This window comes from Calidris pugnax, unplaced genomic scaffold (genome assembly GCF_001431845.1).
Source record: "Calidris pugnax isolate Ruff unplaced genomic scaffold, ASM143184v1 scaffold211, whole genome shotgun sequence".
In the NCBI taxonomy this organism is placed as follows: domain Eukaryota; kingdom Metazoa; phylum Chordata; class Aves; order Charadriiformes; family Scolopacidae; genus Calidris; species Calidris pugnax.
Genome location: NW_015091083.1, coordinates 3440332 through 3459462, shown reverse-complemented (window position 1 = coordinate 3459462; position 19131 = coordinate 3440332). Strand labels below are relative to the sequence as shown.

General features: G+C 34.1%; 1 protein-coding gene across 4 annotated transcripts in view; it reads right to left on the bottom strand.

Moving 5' to 3' along the window:
• PPP4R4 (protein phosphatase 4, regulatory subunit 4) overlaps positions 1-19131 on the bottom strand; it is a 74065-nt gene that overhangs the window by 4908 nt on the left and 50026 nt on the right. For 2 of the 4 annotated variants that reach the window (XM_014957652.1, XM_014957649.1), the window contains 16 exons: positions 18925-19047; positions 16203-16372; positions 15053-15172; positions 13126-13203; positions 11551-11634; positions 10102-10284; positions 9237-9342; positions 8284-8431; positions 6277-6421; positions 5324-5365; positions 5158-5232; positions 2779-2854; positions 2300-2380; positions 1849-1942; positions 1342-1412; positions 543-678 (listed from right to left, as the gene is read on the bottom strand). In XM_014957652.1, the coding sequence (XP_014813138.1) occupies positions 543-678; positions 1342-1412; positions 1849-1942; positions 2300-2380; positions 2779-2854; positions 5158-5232; positions 5324-5365; positions 6277-6421; positions 8284-8431; positions 9237-9342; positions 10102-10284; positions 11551-11634; positions 13126-13203; positions 15053-15172; positions 16203-16372; positions 18925-19047 (1732 nt within the window). The remainder of the gene's footprint in view (positions 1-542; positions 679-1341; positions 1413-1848; positions 1943-2299; positions 2381-2778; positions 2855-5157; positions 5233-5323; positions 5366-6276; positions 6422-8283; positions 8432-9236; positions 9343-10101; positions 10285-11550; positions 11635-13125; positions 13204-15052; positions 15173-16202; positions 16373-18924; positions 19048-19131) is intronic. The other 2 variants (XM_014957650.1, XM_014957651.1) reach the window with 2 other exon arrangements.

The following is a 19131-nucleotide window of genomic DNA, read 5'->3' as shown; positions in this document are numbered from 1 at the left end:
GGGAGATGCCTGTGCCTAGCATTGAATTCTTTTTATCTAAGTGGTTAAAGTAAGGCAAAGAAAGCAGCCTTAATAACAAGTAACAGTACCGGTTCATCATAACTCTCAAACTTCATCAGGAAATTATTACATAATGATCTATAAACATATATAAGCACATAAAAAGAAGGAAAAGGAAAAATTAAGTCATCTAACAATACATACATTCTATTTCTCCAACTAAAGGCAGCTAAATCACTGTGACTGTAGTTATTATATATCAAGTGCACTAATCTTGACTTTGTCCCATTCCACCCTCCCCATAATGTACCAGCTGAATGCAAACATGTGCAGAAGTAACAATGTGAAAGACTAATTAAAAGGGAATGCAATTTCAAAAACACTTGTAATTGCACACTTCACATTTCTACCCTGCTATTTCAGTATTTCAAAATCTGGGTGCAGAAGTATCATAAATATAGGCTTAATTTTACATGGCTCTTTTGATTTCCCTCTGAAAATGTTACCCATAAGCTTGATTTAACTACTTGTCACCCACTTACATGCTCATCTTTCGGGACTGACTCTCCTTATTTCCATTGTTCTTCTGGTCAACTGAGCTAAATAAGTTGCGAGAAGAACTGGAAGGGAAGGCAGGATTCCCACTATTACCAGTAGAATGAGTCCGGAATGAATCATCTGAAATAGAGAGTTGCAGTTTAGACAGAACATTTTGTCTGAAAAAAATACACAGAGAGTAAACAGAATGAGCTGTTTTTCCTGGGGTAATAGCGGTGTATTTCCTGTGGCAATAATCCAAAAGTTTAACTTTCTGTAAGGGAATGGTTGCAACTTAACATGTCTTCTAATATTTTTATGAAAAAAACCAGTAAACAAAAGTAACTAGAAGACACATACTGGAAGAGAAGATTAATACATTTATTATATGCAAACAGTGGGATTTAACTGGCCAATCTTTAGCTGCCAAAATTTAGCTATTTTATCTAAGCTGCTTGTCTACTGTCTATTGGTAGTGAATGGAAAGCAACAGGTTCCTCTAGGAATCAATTAATCTTATTCTAATCTTTAATCATCCAAACCCTTCAACAGCAAATGGAGAGAGGGTCATTTCCAGACAGCAGTTTCTCTCCCCTAATTCAGCAGAAGTTATATGTAATATCCCTTTTCTCACGTAAAATGGGTGGAAGCAAATTGCAAAACCAACCTTTTTATGACATCCAAAATGCCAATCGAGAAATGCCAAACTCATTTTACTTTTACTACTTTGAAACGTAACCTTAAATGAATATGTAATTAAAAAAAACAGAACACAAAAAACCAATGTAAAATATAGTAACTTACCACTAAAGGATAACAAACAACTCTTTCCCATTCCTGATACTGAAGATGTATATCCTGTAGCAGAGCTTTTACTTAAAAAACAAACAAAACAAAACTATTTAATACAGAAAAGTGTTCTTCTCAGTTATATCATCCTGCTGTCTAATAATATTGGAGGTTATTTCTGAATTTACATGAAAAAATTAAATGATAAAGTTACACTTCAATTTCTTTAAGAAACATACAAATTTAGATTTAGCAGTTCATAGCGAAAAATATTTTTAATATGTGATAAAATATGATGTATATTAACTTAAAAGGAATTCATAACAATTTCTAGGCCTTAGTATGCCTTAAAATAGTTCAAAACTGCACTCCTTAATCAATTAAACAGAAACCTGAAAATTTAGGTCACAATTCAGTGAGCAGATTACTACTTCCACAGATTCACATGCATGTAACTTCACAATAGTTGTTTATTAGGTAACAAGTTGCCTATTAAGTAAGCAATGAAGATAATAAAGATACTTAGGACACTTGTCTATGTTGCTGTATTTTGGATGTAGTGCTTGAGTACTGAAAGACTGGCTTCGAACCAACTTGGATTTCTTGTCTTCTTTCCCTAAAATTGTAAGTAGCAAAAATTTTTAACATGGATATCACTGTAAAAATTTCACTGTAATAATTTCATAATTTTCAGTAATTAAGAAGACTTTTAAATATAATTTTCTTTCAACCTATGCTAACTGAAGGAATTGATTTAGATACATTAATGAGTTTTATTTATATCACCTGTTTACATACAAAAGAACAAAATAAAACTAAAAACCATAGAAAACATGTTCAGTTCTAGAAATGGAAAATTTTCCTACAGGCAGTAGGTGAAACTTTAGCCCACAGATGCCAAGAGCAGCTTTGCAGCCTTTTAACCTGCTGATGTGAGATCAAAGCATTCTAGAAGTTTTTAGAGAGTTCTTACCTGCTGATGTTCCAGACGATATTGCAGGAACAGAGAGAGTGATACTTTTTGCCAACACTGATGATGTTTTACTATCTCTACCTAAAAAAAATACCAGTATAAATATTTCTCTCTTAAAGCTGAACTTTAAATACAGAAAGAGGATGTAACATATCACAGTGCTGATGTAAACAGTAATAATAACTACTCTGGTGCTACTAACAATTCAGAAATCCCACAGACAAGTACTTACATTACATGCCAAAATGAACAATACCAGACAACTGAAACTGTTGCCTCTTTTATTAATGAAACAAAATAAATCTTCCTTCTAATATGGGGCTAGTTTTCATTAATATCTTTAGAAATATATATGAAAAAAGTTTTATTGCGTCTTTCTGAAACTTTGCTATTTACTGTATAAAGTGTCTCTTTTCTGCTCCCTTCTACCTTAGTAGAATGCATGCACAAATAATATGTAGATAAATAAACAAACTTACGCTTCTTTTCAAACATTTTATCATTAACATTTGTAGATCTTCCTTCATTTTGCTGCTTTTCTTTTTCTAATTGTTCCTAAAAAATGAATAATTTTCTTAGACATTACTCAGAAAAAAAAATAATGCTAGCGATTGCTTCCAAATCATCAAAATAACAGTTAATGTCTACTGTCTCCTACTAGTAGTACAACTCCTACTGAATATCCAGAGAAACAACTAATAGCACAGAATGAAATCAAGGTACATAGCCTATATGAAAATCACACCAAAAAATGTTGACTTTAATTATGAAGGAAGCTAAGAGTTAAAGTTTGCATTTTATTAAAATTATATGCCTGTTTGGGTTTGTTTGGTTTTTTTTTATTAAAAAGAGACAGAAACCAGAAACGTATGATGTCAGATTTTTGTGCTAGACAGATACTCTCATAATAGAATTGGCAATATCTTTAATTCAAACATACAATTCAATGAAAACGTTCTTCTCAAATGGTAAGGTGTGTCAAATGCTCAAAATGTTTAAAGGTCTAAAATTAACATCTACAGTTGATAAACCTTTATGCAAAACAAAACCAAGTATTACAGTTCTTCAAGTTTAAGGAATTTATTTGCCTTTCTGTGATTTAGCTAGCCTTAGAATACCTTTTGAGAGCACATCCATTGATAGAAGACAGTGTTAACACAGCTACATCAATAATTTTAAAAGCTGCTACCTGCTTCAGGATTATTGGTGAATAGATATCACTCCAACTTCAAAAAGCTATTATCTTACTTTCTGTACAATGTTCATAAGAAAAAGTGCCACGTGAACCGTAATTAGACTACTCTATCTTCTTCATTTCACTCTCTAATTACTATCAGAGTTTAAAAAAAAAAAAAAAAGAATGAGGTAATTAATTCAGGTCAAGGTTGCTGGAATATAATGTCGCTAAGTCAATTACTAAAATTAAGAAAACTCATTAAGATATCGGGTATTGAAATCCATAGCAGCCAGGTACATTTAACCGGGTTCAGTAGCTCCTCATCTATTTGGGACAGCAACATGTCACAATTTACTGTGTACACCTCCAGTTCCTCAAAAGCGTGACTCTCACTGGCAATGCTTAACGAGACCTTTGTGACACAGAAGGTATGCCTGTATCAATGGGGTATATCATAAAAATACAGGTGCTCTTCTAAAGTCTAATTTTTACCTTGTTTCTACAGCTAATGTTATTATACAATACATGGTAACACAGTGTGCACTGGAGGGTATTTTACCACAGCACCAAATGTTTTCACTACAAAAACATTAATTGTATCTACCTAAAAACTGCTAAAGCTAAGTTCAGGTCTTTGAGTATGTGTAAACAGGTTCTGAGAACAAAGCTTGAACCTTAGGCTGAAGCTAACAGGAGGTGGCAGGAAGTCCCTGAGATGGGTACCATGAACTGCAGCACCTAATGACCTCAAAGTGGGCCACAAGTGTAGGTTCTGTACCAAAGAGGAAAAAGCAACATTTTTTGGACAATCTTGAATGTGATCTGGTTCACTACAGAGAAGCTCAATTACTACAAGTCAGGGGAACTGCGCTAATCGAATTCGGCCTCTTCTAAATCCTATCAGCTTCTCCCACCTCAGGCTGGAGAGGAGGCAGCAGAATGGAGGCCTGCAGTAATCTAATCTAGGCTTTGTGAGGATGCCGTAGGCTATGTGCTGAAGTGCCTGCTGCCGCTTTTGCTTACAGCCATAGCTGAAAATGAATAGTTTTATAAGTTGGAAAAGCATTCTGCACACTTCTCCTCCAAATCCAACTTGTAGCTCCATTTGCTTTATACAACCTGCACTAAGTCTCCCTCCTGCCAGGCTGCAGATGTCAACGGCCTTTCTTTCCTTTCTGGCTAACAGAAAAGCTTGTAACACACAGGGCCTCCTTCAGCTTCCTTGGCACAAAAGAACTTATGACATTAATTTCTTTGCCTGTGGAAGCTGTATGTGAATTCTGAGGTGTTTCATTATCCATTCTATTATGTTACACACGCCTGACAAATTGCTCAGCTCCCTCAAAAAGATTTCATAAAGGTGTGCTGAAGGGCTTGGGATTTTAGAACTATAGAGGCATCAAGCATAAGTATTTTTCAAGAAATTTCAGTTTGCCGTTTGAATTGAGACAGCAAAATTTAGGTAGTAAAGAAAAGGAAGTTACATGTTACTTTGAAGGACTTAACCCTATTGTTAGTGTAAAATGAAACCACACACAGATTATGAACCTACCAGGTCTCTCCATAATACGCACTTTCCCTACCTTAAAATTATTGCCTCAATGGTATTTAGCTACAAAAAAAGCTACTCAAAAAGTATTTAGCTATTAAAAAAAAGACAGATTGTACTGATAAAATATACCATTTCCAAAAGGAGATGTTCTTGTCTCTCTTTTTCTTGATCCAATAAATCATTTTCGTAAAATCTTTTCTGAAACTTCAAAATAAAATCAATAAAAATAAAAAATCACTACATGAAAATGGGAATTAAAAGTACTTGGTAGGTATTATAGGTAGGAGGTACTTACAACATCTACAGAGATCTCCATTCTGTCCAATTCTAACACTGTCTATAAAGAAAATCAAAACTTTATTTATCATTACTCAACAGCATGCCACACTTTTAACTAAAAAATTGTCCAGGTAGGAAGCTTAGAATAGTGGTATACAAAATTAAACATGCCTTTTCTTCCTAAACATTTGAACCCTATGGTTGCATTTTTGTGCTATAACTGCAGTTAAAAACTGTCAAGAGTATTCTCAGAGCCCTGTGGAGACTCACAAGGATGGACTAATAGACTATCTACATGGAACTCAAAATACACTCAAGGAAAGCACAAGAGCATGAAGGGCTGGAGCACAGACCTACGAACCAAGACTGAAAAAATAACTCAGGAATCTGTGAATAAGCCAGGATGCTCCAGGCAGGTGCTCCCCCAACCTCTCCTGCAGACTGGCCTTATGAGGAAGTCACTTACTTGACCTATTTCACTTCATGGCTTCTTTGAAAATAAGTGTGGGCACCCCTTAAAGGTGTACTTTTCCATGAATATCTGTATTACAAAGACATTTTTAACATTTCAAATTCCTGCAAATCCTATATCTTTATATTGTAAAATAAATACATTAAAAAGATATCTCTACCTCAAAGACTTGATAATTTTTACCAGGGTCAAACTTTAATCCTATCTTTAGTCATCTGTTATTTTTTCACAAATGGTCATTGAACCAAAATCCTGAATCCCAGTCCCTAGAAAATAACTGCAGTGTAAGTAACCAAGGAAACACCAACTCTCTTAAATTTGACACCATACACTTTACTACATCTTCTATTAACTGTTCAAAATTACATAACAGACAATAGAATTCTTTAGTCTCCTGTTATTATATTAAGAGAATCAACAGAAATCATAACTTGGACCACCTTAACTTTTAATGATAACCTTAAGAGAAAATGCTGCTGGAAAAGAAAAATGCTTACTCTTTTTACAATAGTGAGGACATCTTTGTCTTTCTCTTGACACAAAAGTTTCCTTATACATAATTCCAACTGCTGAAGTAAATGTTTATCAGTGGGAATCTTCAATGTAGATTTAACTTTGGGCAACAAATAGCATAGCTTCATTCTACAAAACAAAAGTAAATATTCACCATTTGATGCCAATGTTAAATAAGATTTATTAATTTTTGTATTGCCAGCGTTTGAGATAAAATAATTAAGTTAGTAGGTCTTATACGTCTTATTTTTTCAGACATTATTGTCCCTTATGTCTTGTTTCCAGACATACTGTAACATTTTCAAAACTTCTTCATAGGTCAGGACTACAGTCCTGTATCTCAAGTCAATAAAGATTTCTTTGGTATAAGGGGGGAAGGGTTAACCTAGAAAGATAAGCAGACGTCTAGACTTTCAAAATTATCCACACACTTAAATCTATCAGGTACCTAAACACCCTGGAAATCTGGTCCATCAGTACAAAGGAGCCTAAGTCTCAGCGTGGTTAGGAACCAAGATGAAAGAAAAGCAGTAACAGGCTATGATGTTTCAGAAGCTGTGAGCTGCTCTATTGACTGAGGATGCAAAACGCTCAAGAACAATATATGGTGATGTTCTCCTCTGGTCTCAGATTCCACCAGCTTGTGATCAGAGACAATTCTGTGCCAGAGATGGTAACTTTGTGATTAATAACATTCATAAAATTTTTCTTAACAAATTCATCTTACTGTTTTTATACCTTCAAAATATTTTAATCTTCAAAATCTCCCATTAGAAAGAGATATACCACTCTGTAGAAAGCTCGAATAGCATCTCCCTAAGTTTCTTTCAAAATTACGAGCTAACAACTATGTCTGACTTCTAAAGTTCAGTTCAATACAGACAGTGCATTCCTTTTGCAAGAATTTTTAGGGAACAATCCAGAAAAGAATTGTGACAAAATTAATTTTAACATCAGTTAAGGGATTGCAAGTTATTTCAAGTTTCCTTTAACTTTTAATAATGTATCAATTGTATCAATAGAGCTTTTAATTAATGTATTTGTTAAAGTCAATTAGCTACTTCAGACTACACACAAATTTAGTTTATTGTTTTAATATAATCCTCTCCAGGAAATGAGGCATGAATGTTAACCTATATTCACACAAGGGCTCAGTTTTTCGTTTTGGGATCCTGCTGAATTGAGATGTTGGAGTTATATGAGACACAAGACCTATTCTATTTAAACAGTTTCACCTGGTAATAAACCATACTTCGTGAAGCTTACTGAATGCACACATGTATGTGCAAATTATGCTTATGTAAATCTCTATGCAGCATTAGTATTAGATGCCCAGACATGTTAATGAGAACAACATGAATTATACACATCAAAAATACATGATTAAAAAGAAAAAAAAAAGGAACTATCTTCCTATTGATAAAAACTGCCTGGTTCCTATCAGTTTACTGAAGAAAAAAAATTAACTACAATAATGGAAAAACCACTGTATAAAAATGAATAACAAACCAAATTCCTGTATTTTTATTTTTTTTTAAATTTGCTTTAACAATGAAGTAGAACACTTTACATATGGTAAAACCTGTGCTAACTTGCTGAGCTCAGACCACTGAAAAAACTGCTTGTGTGCTTTACTGTAAATACACTGCAGCTGAAATAGATGGAAATTAATGGAGACTGTGAAGTTATGTTTTTCTCTCTACTCCCATAAAACAGAGTATTATTTTTTTCTCATATATTGCTTTTTCCTCTGTCTCATTGTTCCTTTCAATCCCAAAATCCAACACTTTTGATCAGTCCCACACACTCAGACTGACCTGCTCTTGTGATTTTCCAACATCGTTCCTGTAGACCCCTACACTTTTAACACTGGAAACCCTGAAGGCTCAAGTCTCCCATCATTTAAACAACATAAAACCTGTAAAAACATTTCTTAATATATTATTTAAAGCTTTTTTCCTGTACACTGCTACATACTCTTTGTACAGTACCTCACATTTGCCACTGGATCATGTGTAAGTTCAAGCACAGGCAGAAAGAAGTATTTACAGAAGAATGATTTTGAAAACAGTTCCATAATGAATTCACAAGTATCTAAAAAACGAAGTCTGTTCCAGTAACTTTTTCCTTGGCCCAGTTCTGAAAAGTAAGAATCCACATATGTAACCTATTAAGTTTTCAATGTGAGCTAGAAAACATTTCAAAGGTTAACCTCTGACTCAAAGATGATAAGCACACTCATCACAAGGTACACCTTCTCAGCCACCCTCAATTCTTTCTTTCAGTGAAAACTAACCTTCTGAATTCAATGACCACTTCTGTCAGTGAGCATTTTGTTCCAAAACACAACCTGCCCCTTTAACCATTTGAAAAAAGCAAATATAGCAAGTGAACTAGCTACCGTGTTGAACACAGCCCTGTATGCCTTTCAAAGCATGTCACAGGTGTATCAAAATTACCATGTAAACATTAAGGATTGCTAATAAGAACTATTCAGACCTCTAATCTATCTTTAAAATACATAGCATAGATCAGAGAGTCAACTTAGGTGACTAACTGGTTCATAAATCAATTTCTGAGAGTATTTATTCAGCACTTCTTATGCTGAAACCTCTAGAGAATTTTACTTCTATAGAGGAGCTCTGCTTTATATATTGCAGCGCCTGCAGCTGAGCAATCTTGTATTCAAGTAGGGTTGGGGGGGTCTTGGCATATTATCAATTTTCCACATTGCATCCTTCTCAATTTCTTTGCATAAGCTCCACACATATTCCTCGCATATGCACAATATGTTTTGCCTGGTGATCATATGAGCAACCGAATGTCTTCTAAGCATAATCCCACCAATGATGGTAGGAAGTTACACTGAATAAATATAACCACAAATAGCTCTTCAGTCAAAACTCATTTGCATCTCTAGCTAATCAAGGAAAAATTATCTTACGTTCAATCAGTTTCTGAATAACCTCATGCCTCTGTTCTTGTTTGCGATTGTAACGTAAATAAACGCAGAGAGTTCGAGCAGCTGCTTTTTGGACTGGCAGGACATTCTTGAAAGAAATAAAGGGAACACAATTAAACATACTTGAAGCAGCATGGCTAAAAACATATAAAACTTTAGAAGCAGAAAAAAATAGCTAAAAAATTAGCCTAACATTATAAATTTTGAAATAATTGACAAAACGTTAAGGGAGAATAACAAAATTTGGCCAATTCAGGAGACACCTACTTCTGCATCTCTTCTGCCTAACTTTCTTATTCAACTATTTCATACATATCTTAAAGTATTCCATGTTTGGAAGACACCTTCTATGTTATAGGTGCTAGAAAATAAAACAACATCTTTTTTACAACAGACAGCTTTACTCATGAATTAATTCAATAAAGTTTCAGACTAGTAGCTCTAAATTATCAGTTTCAGAATAAAGTGTTCTTTCATAAAGAATGGAACACAATGCAAAGTAACGTATGGAATTGGGGAAAAAGAAGGCATATCTCAGAGGAAAAACTTTGGATTTACCTAGAAACAAAGTGATAATGAGCACAGGGAAAGGAAAGAAGACTTGGGTGGGAGGAAAAACATGACAATCTGACCATTCACATTTTGCTCCTCAAATTGGGAGCAGTTGTCAGAGCAATTTCTCAGTCTCATATTAAAAAACCACAGCCTGATATACCATATGCAATGAGAAATAGTACTTTAAGATTAATATAATATATAAAGTACTACAGACAGCAAATATCTGGCAGTCATTGCTCTAAATGGCGTAAACAGAAAAAAACAATGGGAAAGAGACAGGAGGGCTCACATTTGTCAAAATGATTGTCAACATTCTGTGAAGAAAACGGTAATAAATCTGATCACTTGATATGATATGAGGGAGACATGCATATTTTTGTAGTAACTTCTCATGAGTTCTCCATTTTAAAGAAGTTGCTGCTCTCTGTTCTGCTGTTGTTAATGCAGGAATCAAGTCAGGAATAGACAATAACTAGAAATAAAAATATAAACAAAATAATTTTACATCTTCTAGCTGTATGTCATGTTGCTATGCTTAAAAAGCACATCACAACAATGTAAAAAGGGTATAGATTTTAAAAGGTCAATTAATTCTTCTCCTCAGGCATGATCAGCTACGCTGTGACCACTTCCAGTAGATATTAGCCTAACTTGTTCTTAAAAAAAATTCAGTGATCAAGACTAAGCTGTGTCCCCTAAGCAGTAAGTTCCACTTAATGAGTCAAAAAGCTATTCCACTCCTTAACTAAATACACTTTCATTTCCAACCCCTCATCCAGACAAAGAAAAACTAATGACTGTTAACACAGTTTTACAGATATAGAGAAGACTGAGGAGGGTTCTAAAGGTCTCTTTCTCAAACCAAATAAAACCCATTTTCCTTCTAGCCTCTTAATCTTTGCCCTTGTTCTTCTCAGCTCCCTAATGAATTTCAGTAGGAATTACACACCTTTTCTCAGTAGGAGGCAAAAGCTTTACAGTAGCCAAGCTAAATTATCTTTAGTACTAAGCAAAATGAAACAGACTGCCACACTCGACATCATACTTGTATGTTATATAAAGTTACAGCTGTAAACACCTGACAAAGTCACAATTTAAATTACACTCTCAATTTTTGTCCATACAAGAAAATAAATTTACTCAGTTCTTATATTTTTGGAATTTGTCTATATGTTTAGGAAGCATGCTCAAAAACTACATCTTGAAGCAGGAGATGATCTTTTATGTTCCATTTTACAGGTCATTGAATAAACCATCATCCAGAGCCACATACAATTAAATTAGCAAAGTTGGGAGCTGAATACAGATCTCCTAAATCCTAATTCAGTGCCTTTACTTCAGGAAATACTCTTCCTTCTAGCAGCAACTGTGTTGAAAAATGGCAACCATGGGCAGCTGCTGTATCAATATAAAAAACCAACATAGATTAAGTATTATCTATCACTCCTTTAGCATGAAAACAAATTTTAACTTAATGATTGTACTCCAAAATTTGAACTAATTCAGGAAATGTGTTTAATTAGAAAAATAACATGGATAAACTGTTCATTTTATATTAAGTCTAATCTTACAAAACTTTTTTTTTTTTTTAAAGATTATAAAGACAACATTAAAAAGCACAGGACCTTCAACCCAAGCAGAAAATAATCATGAAAGCCTTTTCGTACAATATATGTCTGAACAGCTTTGCTACTATCTTCATTTGGAAAGCAAATTAAAAAATCATGAGAATGCTCACCTTGCTTTCTGATCCACTGTTTTCTCCTCCATTAGTCATTAGTTCAAGGATTTCGGGAAGGTGACCTACCAGGGCATCTAAAACCTATTTAAGGAAAAGCTGCATGAATGATGTCTGTAAATTAACTTGACTCAATTGTTAGCTCTCACCAACACACCCCTGCTGACATCTCCTATGTTGCTGTTCTCTCACATCCATGTTTAAATTAAAAAAAAAGTTGCAACATAGTTGCATTGACGTGGAATGAGATTTAAAATTGATGTTCAATGTAGTAAGTAATATAAGTTTATAGATTTCAGTTTAGGAAAACAAACTGCAGTTTTTATTCATGTGAATACCAGAAGTCAATGCTTTCTGAACTATTCACATAATAGCATATTTTAAAATGAACATTCATTCTTAAGAAAAATCTCTATTTCATAGACAGTTAAGTAAGAAACTTGACAAACACAAAGTTTCTTTTTTATAAAACAGATTTGTCAGCTGAATCTTAAAAGCAGCATTTCCTGCTTTAAAAAAAACTGCAGTTGATAAAATAGAATATATAGTCTCTATTAGTAGAATAACCCTGTTTTCAAATGTTGTAATACTGGAAACTAGACTAGAAAAGTATATAATTAAATATCTTTTGGCACCAATTCTAAAGGAGGTCATATATATGACAAAGCACCAAATTATTTTTTTATTATTTAGATAATCGTATAGAGATCAAGCCAAGGAATTTTTCAAAATCACCAGCTACTGCTGAGTCTCAGCTTCCAGGTGTTCAACTGGAGAAATCTTTTCAGATGGGTCAGAATTTCATAAACTACAAGTAGATGTTCTATGAACACTTTTGATTTTCTTGAAAATGTCTAACAAAGGGTACCAAACCAAAAAGGAGCACCTGAAAGCAAAACTTACTTTTCAATGCCATATCCAAAGATCTTACGTAGAAAAAAAAAATAAAAATCAAACTACTGGAATAACTGTTATTCAAGGATATGGTGATTTTGTCTCAAACATAAATATCTGTCTTCTTTAGTCACAAAAATTCTCACTATATTGACTGTAATATAGCTAAGCAATTCATGTTTTATGCAGGTTGAAACCAAGGTACGCTAAACCCAACTGTCTCAGAAACATTCACAGATTCTGTACCAGATCTCAGGACTGAAACTCTCTAAATCTTGATCTTTGAACCATACAGAACTTTTTCATCATCTCTTCAATTGCAGAAATGAAAATAAAACAAAGCAAAAACCTGGAACACAATCAGTGATTATTTTATTATAGTATCAAACCCAAATCTTTCCAGAATTTGTAAGGTAATAAACAATATAGCAACTAAAACAATTTAGAATGAATATTATTAAAGCTAATAAATTCAGTGGAGGTTTACTAAATTCAAACACCTTCCTATTTTCCTCCTATTCGCAAAAGGCTTACGTCTTTATGCAGTGTCTATGAAACAGAAGTAAAAGCTGTTGATCATTTTAAACAGTTACTGTACTGTCTTATTGCAGAATTACCAAACATCAAGATAATCAGCCTCAACATAACAAGCAAAAGAAAGTTCCAATAAAAGTATATTACCTCCAGTGACTCATCCTGTAATAGTGTAACCAATTCTTTATGTATTGTATACACACCAGAATTTAAAAGCTTAGCAACCTAAAAAATGACAGTAAGATAGCAAGGTGAAACATTCTTTAGTTCCACAGCACTACAACAACTATACGACATGTGGTTACTTGACAGCAAGCATGAAGAAGGGATGCAGAACAACTGTTTAATATCAGCCATCTAAAATTGTGCAGTTTCCCATTGATCACATTAAAAATGAGAATATGAGTCAAGAAACAGGCCTATTACCTCACCATGAAACATGCTTTTAGAATTAACCCCCTTTCACATTTACTGAAAGTTTTTAAGACTGCACTGCAAGGCTAGAAAAATTCCTTCTGGAATATTCAAATGTTGTATTTCATGCTCCTTAGGAGATTAACAGTCAGTCTGCTATATAATTGACAAAAAGAAAACATAAAAATTGCCTTAGCCTGTGCTGGATTTTAAGTTTCCCCAACATTTCCATCTGAAGTTTTCACTCTTTACTTCTTTGGGTTTTTTTACTGTGATTCATAAATCACATATAAATTTCTAAAAAACACCAGCAGTCCATCTCCACACTGCTAAAAAGGTTTTATAGCAAATACGGGAAAAACTTGAGGAATGAGATTTTTGCCGTATAGATTATTTAGATGATGCTTCTTAATTATTTTCTTCATTTACATAAGTCAAATGAAAACAAGAACTTATTTCCAATCAAGATGAAGCTTTAAGGAAATGGCTAAGGGGAGTTTATTTAAATAAAAAAAAAAAAAATAAATCCACCTAGCAGTGAATGCCATAAATTATTCATTTTTGGTTGTCACGTGGTTGCCTAGTTATGGTGTTAAAATTAAATCAACCAGCACTAAATGTACATTCAGACCAAGGTATAATTTTACAGGTTTTTTTGAATGAGCTAAAGTACTTTGCTTATATTCGAGCAGTACCTAAAAAGCATTAGACATCTAACACAAAATATGATGTAGAATTAGATGCTCATTTCATAATTTCAGCAATTACCTTGGATTATCAGTCGTTAGGACAAGATATCAATAGGTAACAAGAACTGGAAATCCATCCATCTTTCTTTAATGGTGGAAAAAGCCAATTATGCCTCTACTAGTCATTTACATGTTTGCAGGAAGCTGCTTAACCTACCAATTTCCCTAGCAACAAAATGGGATAAAAGGTTACCTCGAGGACTGAAACACAATGATTCTCAGTAAAACAGTATAAAAACCTTGAAGATCTGCTTATATGGGTTACTAAAATCAGGAGGGAGTGTTTTTTTTATTTCTGGAATTCACCCCATACAGCTAACAGTATCTATGCAGTTGTACATTTTTTAACTTTGATGAAATGCAGTGGAACTTATGTAAACTGAATGGAATAAGAATATGTATGCTTTTACATCTGCATAAATTTCCAAGTAGTTTCATATTAAATTGAGCATTTAACTTAGATTTGATCCTTGTATATATTTTCCATAGAACACTGACATAGTAGCAAACTGTACAGTTCTACAGAAATTTTTCTGGAGCAGAAGTGCCAAGTTGCTTTCTCCCATTTGTCTCATTATTTTCTAACAGCATTGAAAACTTTCAAATATTGTAATTACTACAATTTCTGATGTTTTTAGTACTGGACTATTATGTTTCTCCTAGCTTCTGCTCCTTAAAACCTCACCTAGCAGTAGGTTCTTATAGCTGAAAGTCACAGAACTTAAATAGACTAATGTGTGTATATGGGCTATACAGCGAGGTTGGAAGGGAATGAACACCTTTGACAAACTAAATCATTTCAACAAGTTTTCTCAAGTCTTGCTATTTTGAACAGTCAGAAACATCAGCTTAAAGAAATAAACATAAAACAAAAGCATGTAAGTACTAACAACAAACTGCTGTAGACTTACTTCATAGAAGCTTATGGCCATAGTATATCTGACGGGAACTTCGGGGTCATGGCAAAGGCAGAAGAATATAGAATATAGTTCTAAATGGAAGTTCTTTGGATCCACAAAAACAATCATGGCCTGTGGAAAGACAAAGCCTTTTATTGTATAGCTAAAGGACCACACTACCAGAGATTATCAGATGAGAACATTGAGTCACAACCAGCAAGACACTTGGGAGATAACAGGTGGTGATTTTAAAGAATTGTGGCATTTTTGATAGTTGTGCTAAAACACAGGCACCAGAAGAGTTCTGAAGTTTAGAACTAAATTGGATTTACATATCTTCCAAACATGCTGCAGGCTTTTTTTCTGAAGCCCTAGATTAAAACCACAAGATACAAAACCTTAGTTTTATAAATATTGTTTATGTTTCCGTACGCTAGTGGAAGCTGCAAATGGAGACTTCAAAAACAAAGAACATTTTAGCAAGCAGCAAAGGAAGCATCTGAATTTCAACATAATTGTGTGTGTACATACCTTGGTTTTGGTCAAATAAACCAACAGATGCCTACCTATATACAGCGTGCTTGTCTTTAAAAGATAGAATAAAAATAACTGTCTACTGGCTCTTGATAGAAACATATTTTCTTTAAATATAAACGCAGAATGTCAGAATATGAAGTAAATTTACAGAAACATGAGGGGTAAGTATAAAGACCTCACATAAACTTGAAAAGACTCTCCAAACATGACTAAAACATGAATCTAACCATTCAGATTCAATCTTCAGCTCCCTGGAATGCCACAAAACACAGGAAATGCTTTAAGTGGTTTCAAACTGGGGACTTTGTTTCACAGCAGTTTTGTCCAAGCCATTGTGCTAAGGGTTTGGAGAAAATGTGTACGAAAGAAACAGACCAGTAACCTCTTAGAGAACAGGACTCTCAGACAAAACTTGCCAATAATTTTCTGAGGCTCCGCAAAGGGGAATCTTTCCTGGTGACGCTTTTGGACAACCTCAACTTTAAGCCATTAACTTGAACTTTCCAGGAGAGAGCTAGGATCCAGCGAACAATGTACAATTTGGCAATAACTTCTCTATCGCTCACGCAGTCCTATTAAGTGAACTATAGGCACGACACAAATTATTCAACCTTAAATTACTTACTGGAAAATTGTAAGCACAATTCTTCCTCACTGAAATATACTTCTTTTCCTGTTCCAGAGTTTGAAGTTGTAATTGGTTATCGTTGTGTCCATTTTCCTGCTGTAAACCCAGTGTGGAAAGCTTCTTATAAAATTCCAAAAACCGTAAATGCTGTTCAGGAGTAAAAATGCCTAAAAAAAAAAAAAAGTTTGCTTTCCTCATTACAAATGTTATTTATACTGTCCCCTCAAAAAATCTCATTTACAAATCCATCAAATGTGCTGATTATTATCCCTCCTCCCCCACCTTGAGTGTAGCAGAGTATCATCAGTACACATTATGCAAAAAAGTGATTACAGAAAAATGACAGCTAACTATAACAGAGTGAATCTCAATTTCTGTTTACATAATTACATAAATACTCATAATAATAATAATACTCAGAATTTTAACTGTAGGATTGTCAATATATTTATTTGTTCCACTAACACTGGTTTCTTCCTGATTAAATTTTTAGATCTTTATGAAACTCAGTCACATGAAGAACTCATGCCTGCAGAAAGTTGAATAATTAGGCCATGCTACTACACATAATAGAGGTTTAAGATTAAAACTAGAAAACTCAGAATACACTGGACTACAACTAGCAAGGTGACTTCAAAAATTACAAGTAATTTTATAAGTACATTAGTAATAAAAGAATAATCAAGGACAGGCTCAGTTTTCTACTCAAATGAGAGAGGAAAAGTGTCAGTGATCGGTATCAAGAAGGTTGACATACTTAATGCTTTTATTTTCTCTCTCAAATTCCACTAATATCACCAGGCTCTGAAGAATTAACAGTGACAAAGATTCAAGCTTTAAGCAAAGAAGGATCAGGTCAGTGAATACTTAAACATGAGATGTTTTCAAAATGTGCAGGGTCAGATGTGCTTTGTTCAAGTGTTCAGAAGTATTTCAAGTACTAGGTGCTGAAATCTTAAAGAAGTGAGATACCAGAATGGAGATGAGCTGAAGTGGTACTGATATTTAATAGCTGCAGAGGGGAAGGTCAAGCCATATAATTACAGCTCAGTCAGATTAGTTTCACGTTTTTGAAAAAATTGGAACAAAAATCCAAAAATCTACTCGTCAATACTGAAAAGAAAACAAGAAAACAAGTAGCAGCCAACACGGCAAAAGCAAAACTTGTCAAACTGATTCCATTTCCTCTAGTACTGGATATCAGGACCTATGAATACAAAAGATGCAGTAAAGGTCATGTTTTTCACAAGCAAAATAAGGGAACAGGAAAGAAGGTGAAAAACTACAAAGCTGCTGCATAACTGCTTGGAAAACCAGATAAAAGAAAGTTACCCACAGCTCACTGACAAGACGGGCAAATGTATAAAGAAATGTCTGTCCTACTTCTGGTACTGTTCAGTATTTTTGTTGGTTTTTTGGATGCTGGATTAGAGACTTCACTTATTAAATATTCTACTAACATCAACCTAGGAGGGAGACTGCTTATGCTTCAGAAGGTAGAGTTTTAAATGATCTTCAGAAACTCGACATGGTCTTAAAACTTTAGACTATTATTCCATTAGGAGAGAGGTAAGCTACCATGTTTACCTAAATCCACATCACCTGCACAAGGCCAGAAAAGAAGAAATATTAACTAGCTGTGAGACATGAAAAAATAAAACAAAAGGCTTCATAGACAGCACTTGAGCAAATAATGTCAAACCATTGCAAACTGTTGTAAAAAAAAAAAAAAAGGCAGTTTTTCATACTGTAAAACGTAAACAGCAATATAGCTTGTAAGACACATGAAGTAACCCTTTCACTTTGTTCAGCTCTCCCAAGTCATAACACTTCAAGAAAAAATATGAACTTGCCAGACAGAGTTCAGAGGTGAAGAGAATTCAGCAATTAAAGTCATTCAACCTAAAGAATAGATGACTGGGAAGACATGATAAAAACAGGATGGACTGTCCTGTCTCTATATTTCTGTAAGTAAGTTTGACACAGTGGAACAGCCTTTATGAGTTATTGGTAGTGAAGCAACAGTCACTTTGATAGTCTCTGACACAATCATAAAGCATTATTTTAAAGATATGTAAGACAGATCAAAAGGTTTAAGAGTCTAGGAGGAAATTTTCTATAATGTAAAATCATGATTCTCCACAGGTAAGCTCTGTGTAGAGGGTATATGGTGGGCAGAATGATCAAGCAAAGATCTCCTGTGCTCAAATGAAAACCACAAAAGTTATGGGTAGAGATTTGGCCCCAGCTGCAGCTGGGAATCCACGTGCCATTAGGTCTCCTTTCTCCCCTGAAGTTCCCTATGGGCCATGCTCTGTTCTGTGCCTCAAGAATAATATCAAGCAGAGGTGAACATACTGTGTTTTCAAAGGTTTCTGGTTTTGACAATTGTCATCCAACTCAGAAGCTCCAGAATATCCAAGAAGGAATCAAAATGAATCAGTCAAACCAATAAATGCAAAACACCACGTCTCTATCTCTAACCCTGTCTAAACAAAAAACTCTGTCCCTGCCTAGACATAAAAAATCCAATAAACAGAGGTAACCCAAAGAGGAAATTCACAAAATCTAATACATATGCAATAGATTACTTCAGACTTTTACTTCCACATTTCCTTTCCTAATTATCATTTCATCTGATACATTCAAACGTGTCTATTTTCCAATTCTCCAATCTTCCCTCACTTTTAAGATTTTTTTAAAAAAACATAAATCATACCATATAATCCATTACACAGCTTCCCTAAATGGAAAGACAAAGAAACTAGGATAGATTCATCTGCTTTGAAGGATTTTTCACAGAATGATTTCACTAGGGGGAGCACAGTTTGACTTCTATCATCTGAAAAACAAAAGAAATTTTTGAAGTTAGCCATTTGACAACATCTAGAAAAGAGCACAGAGAGTGGACTTCCATAATAAGTTA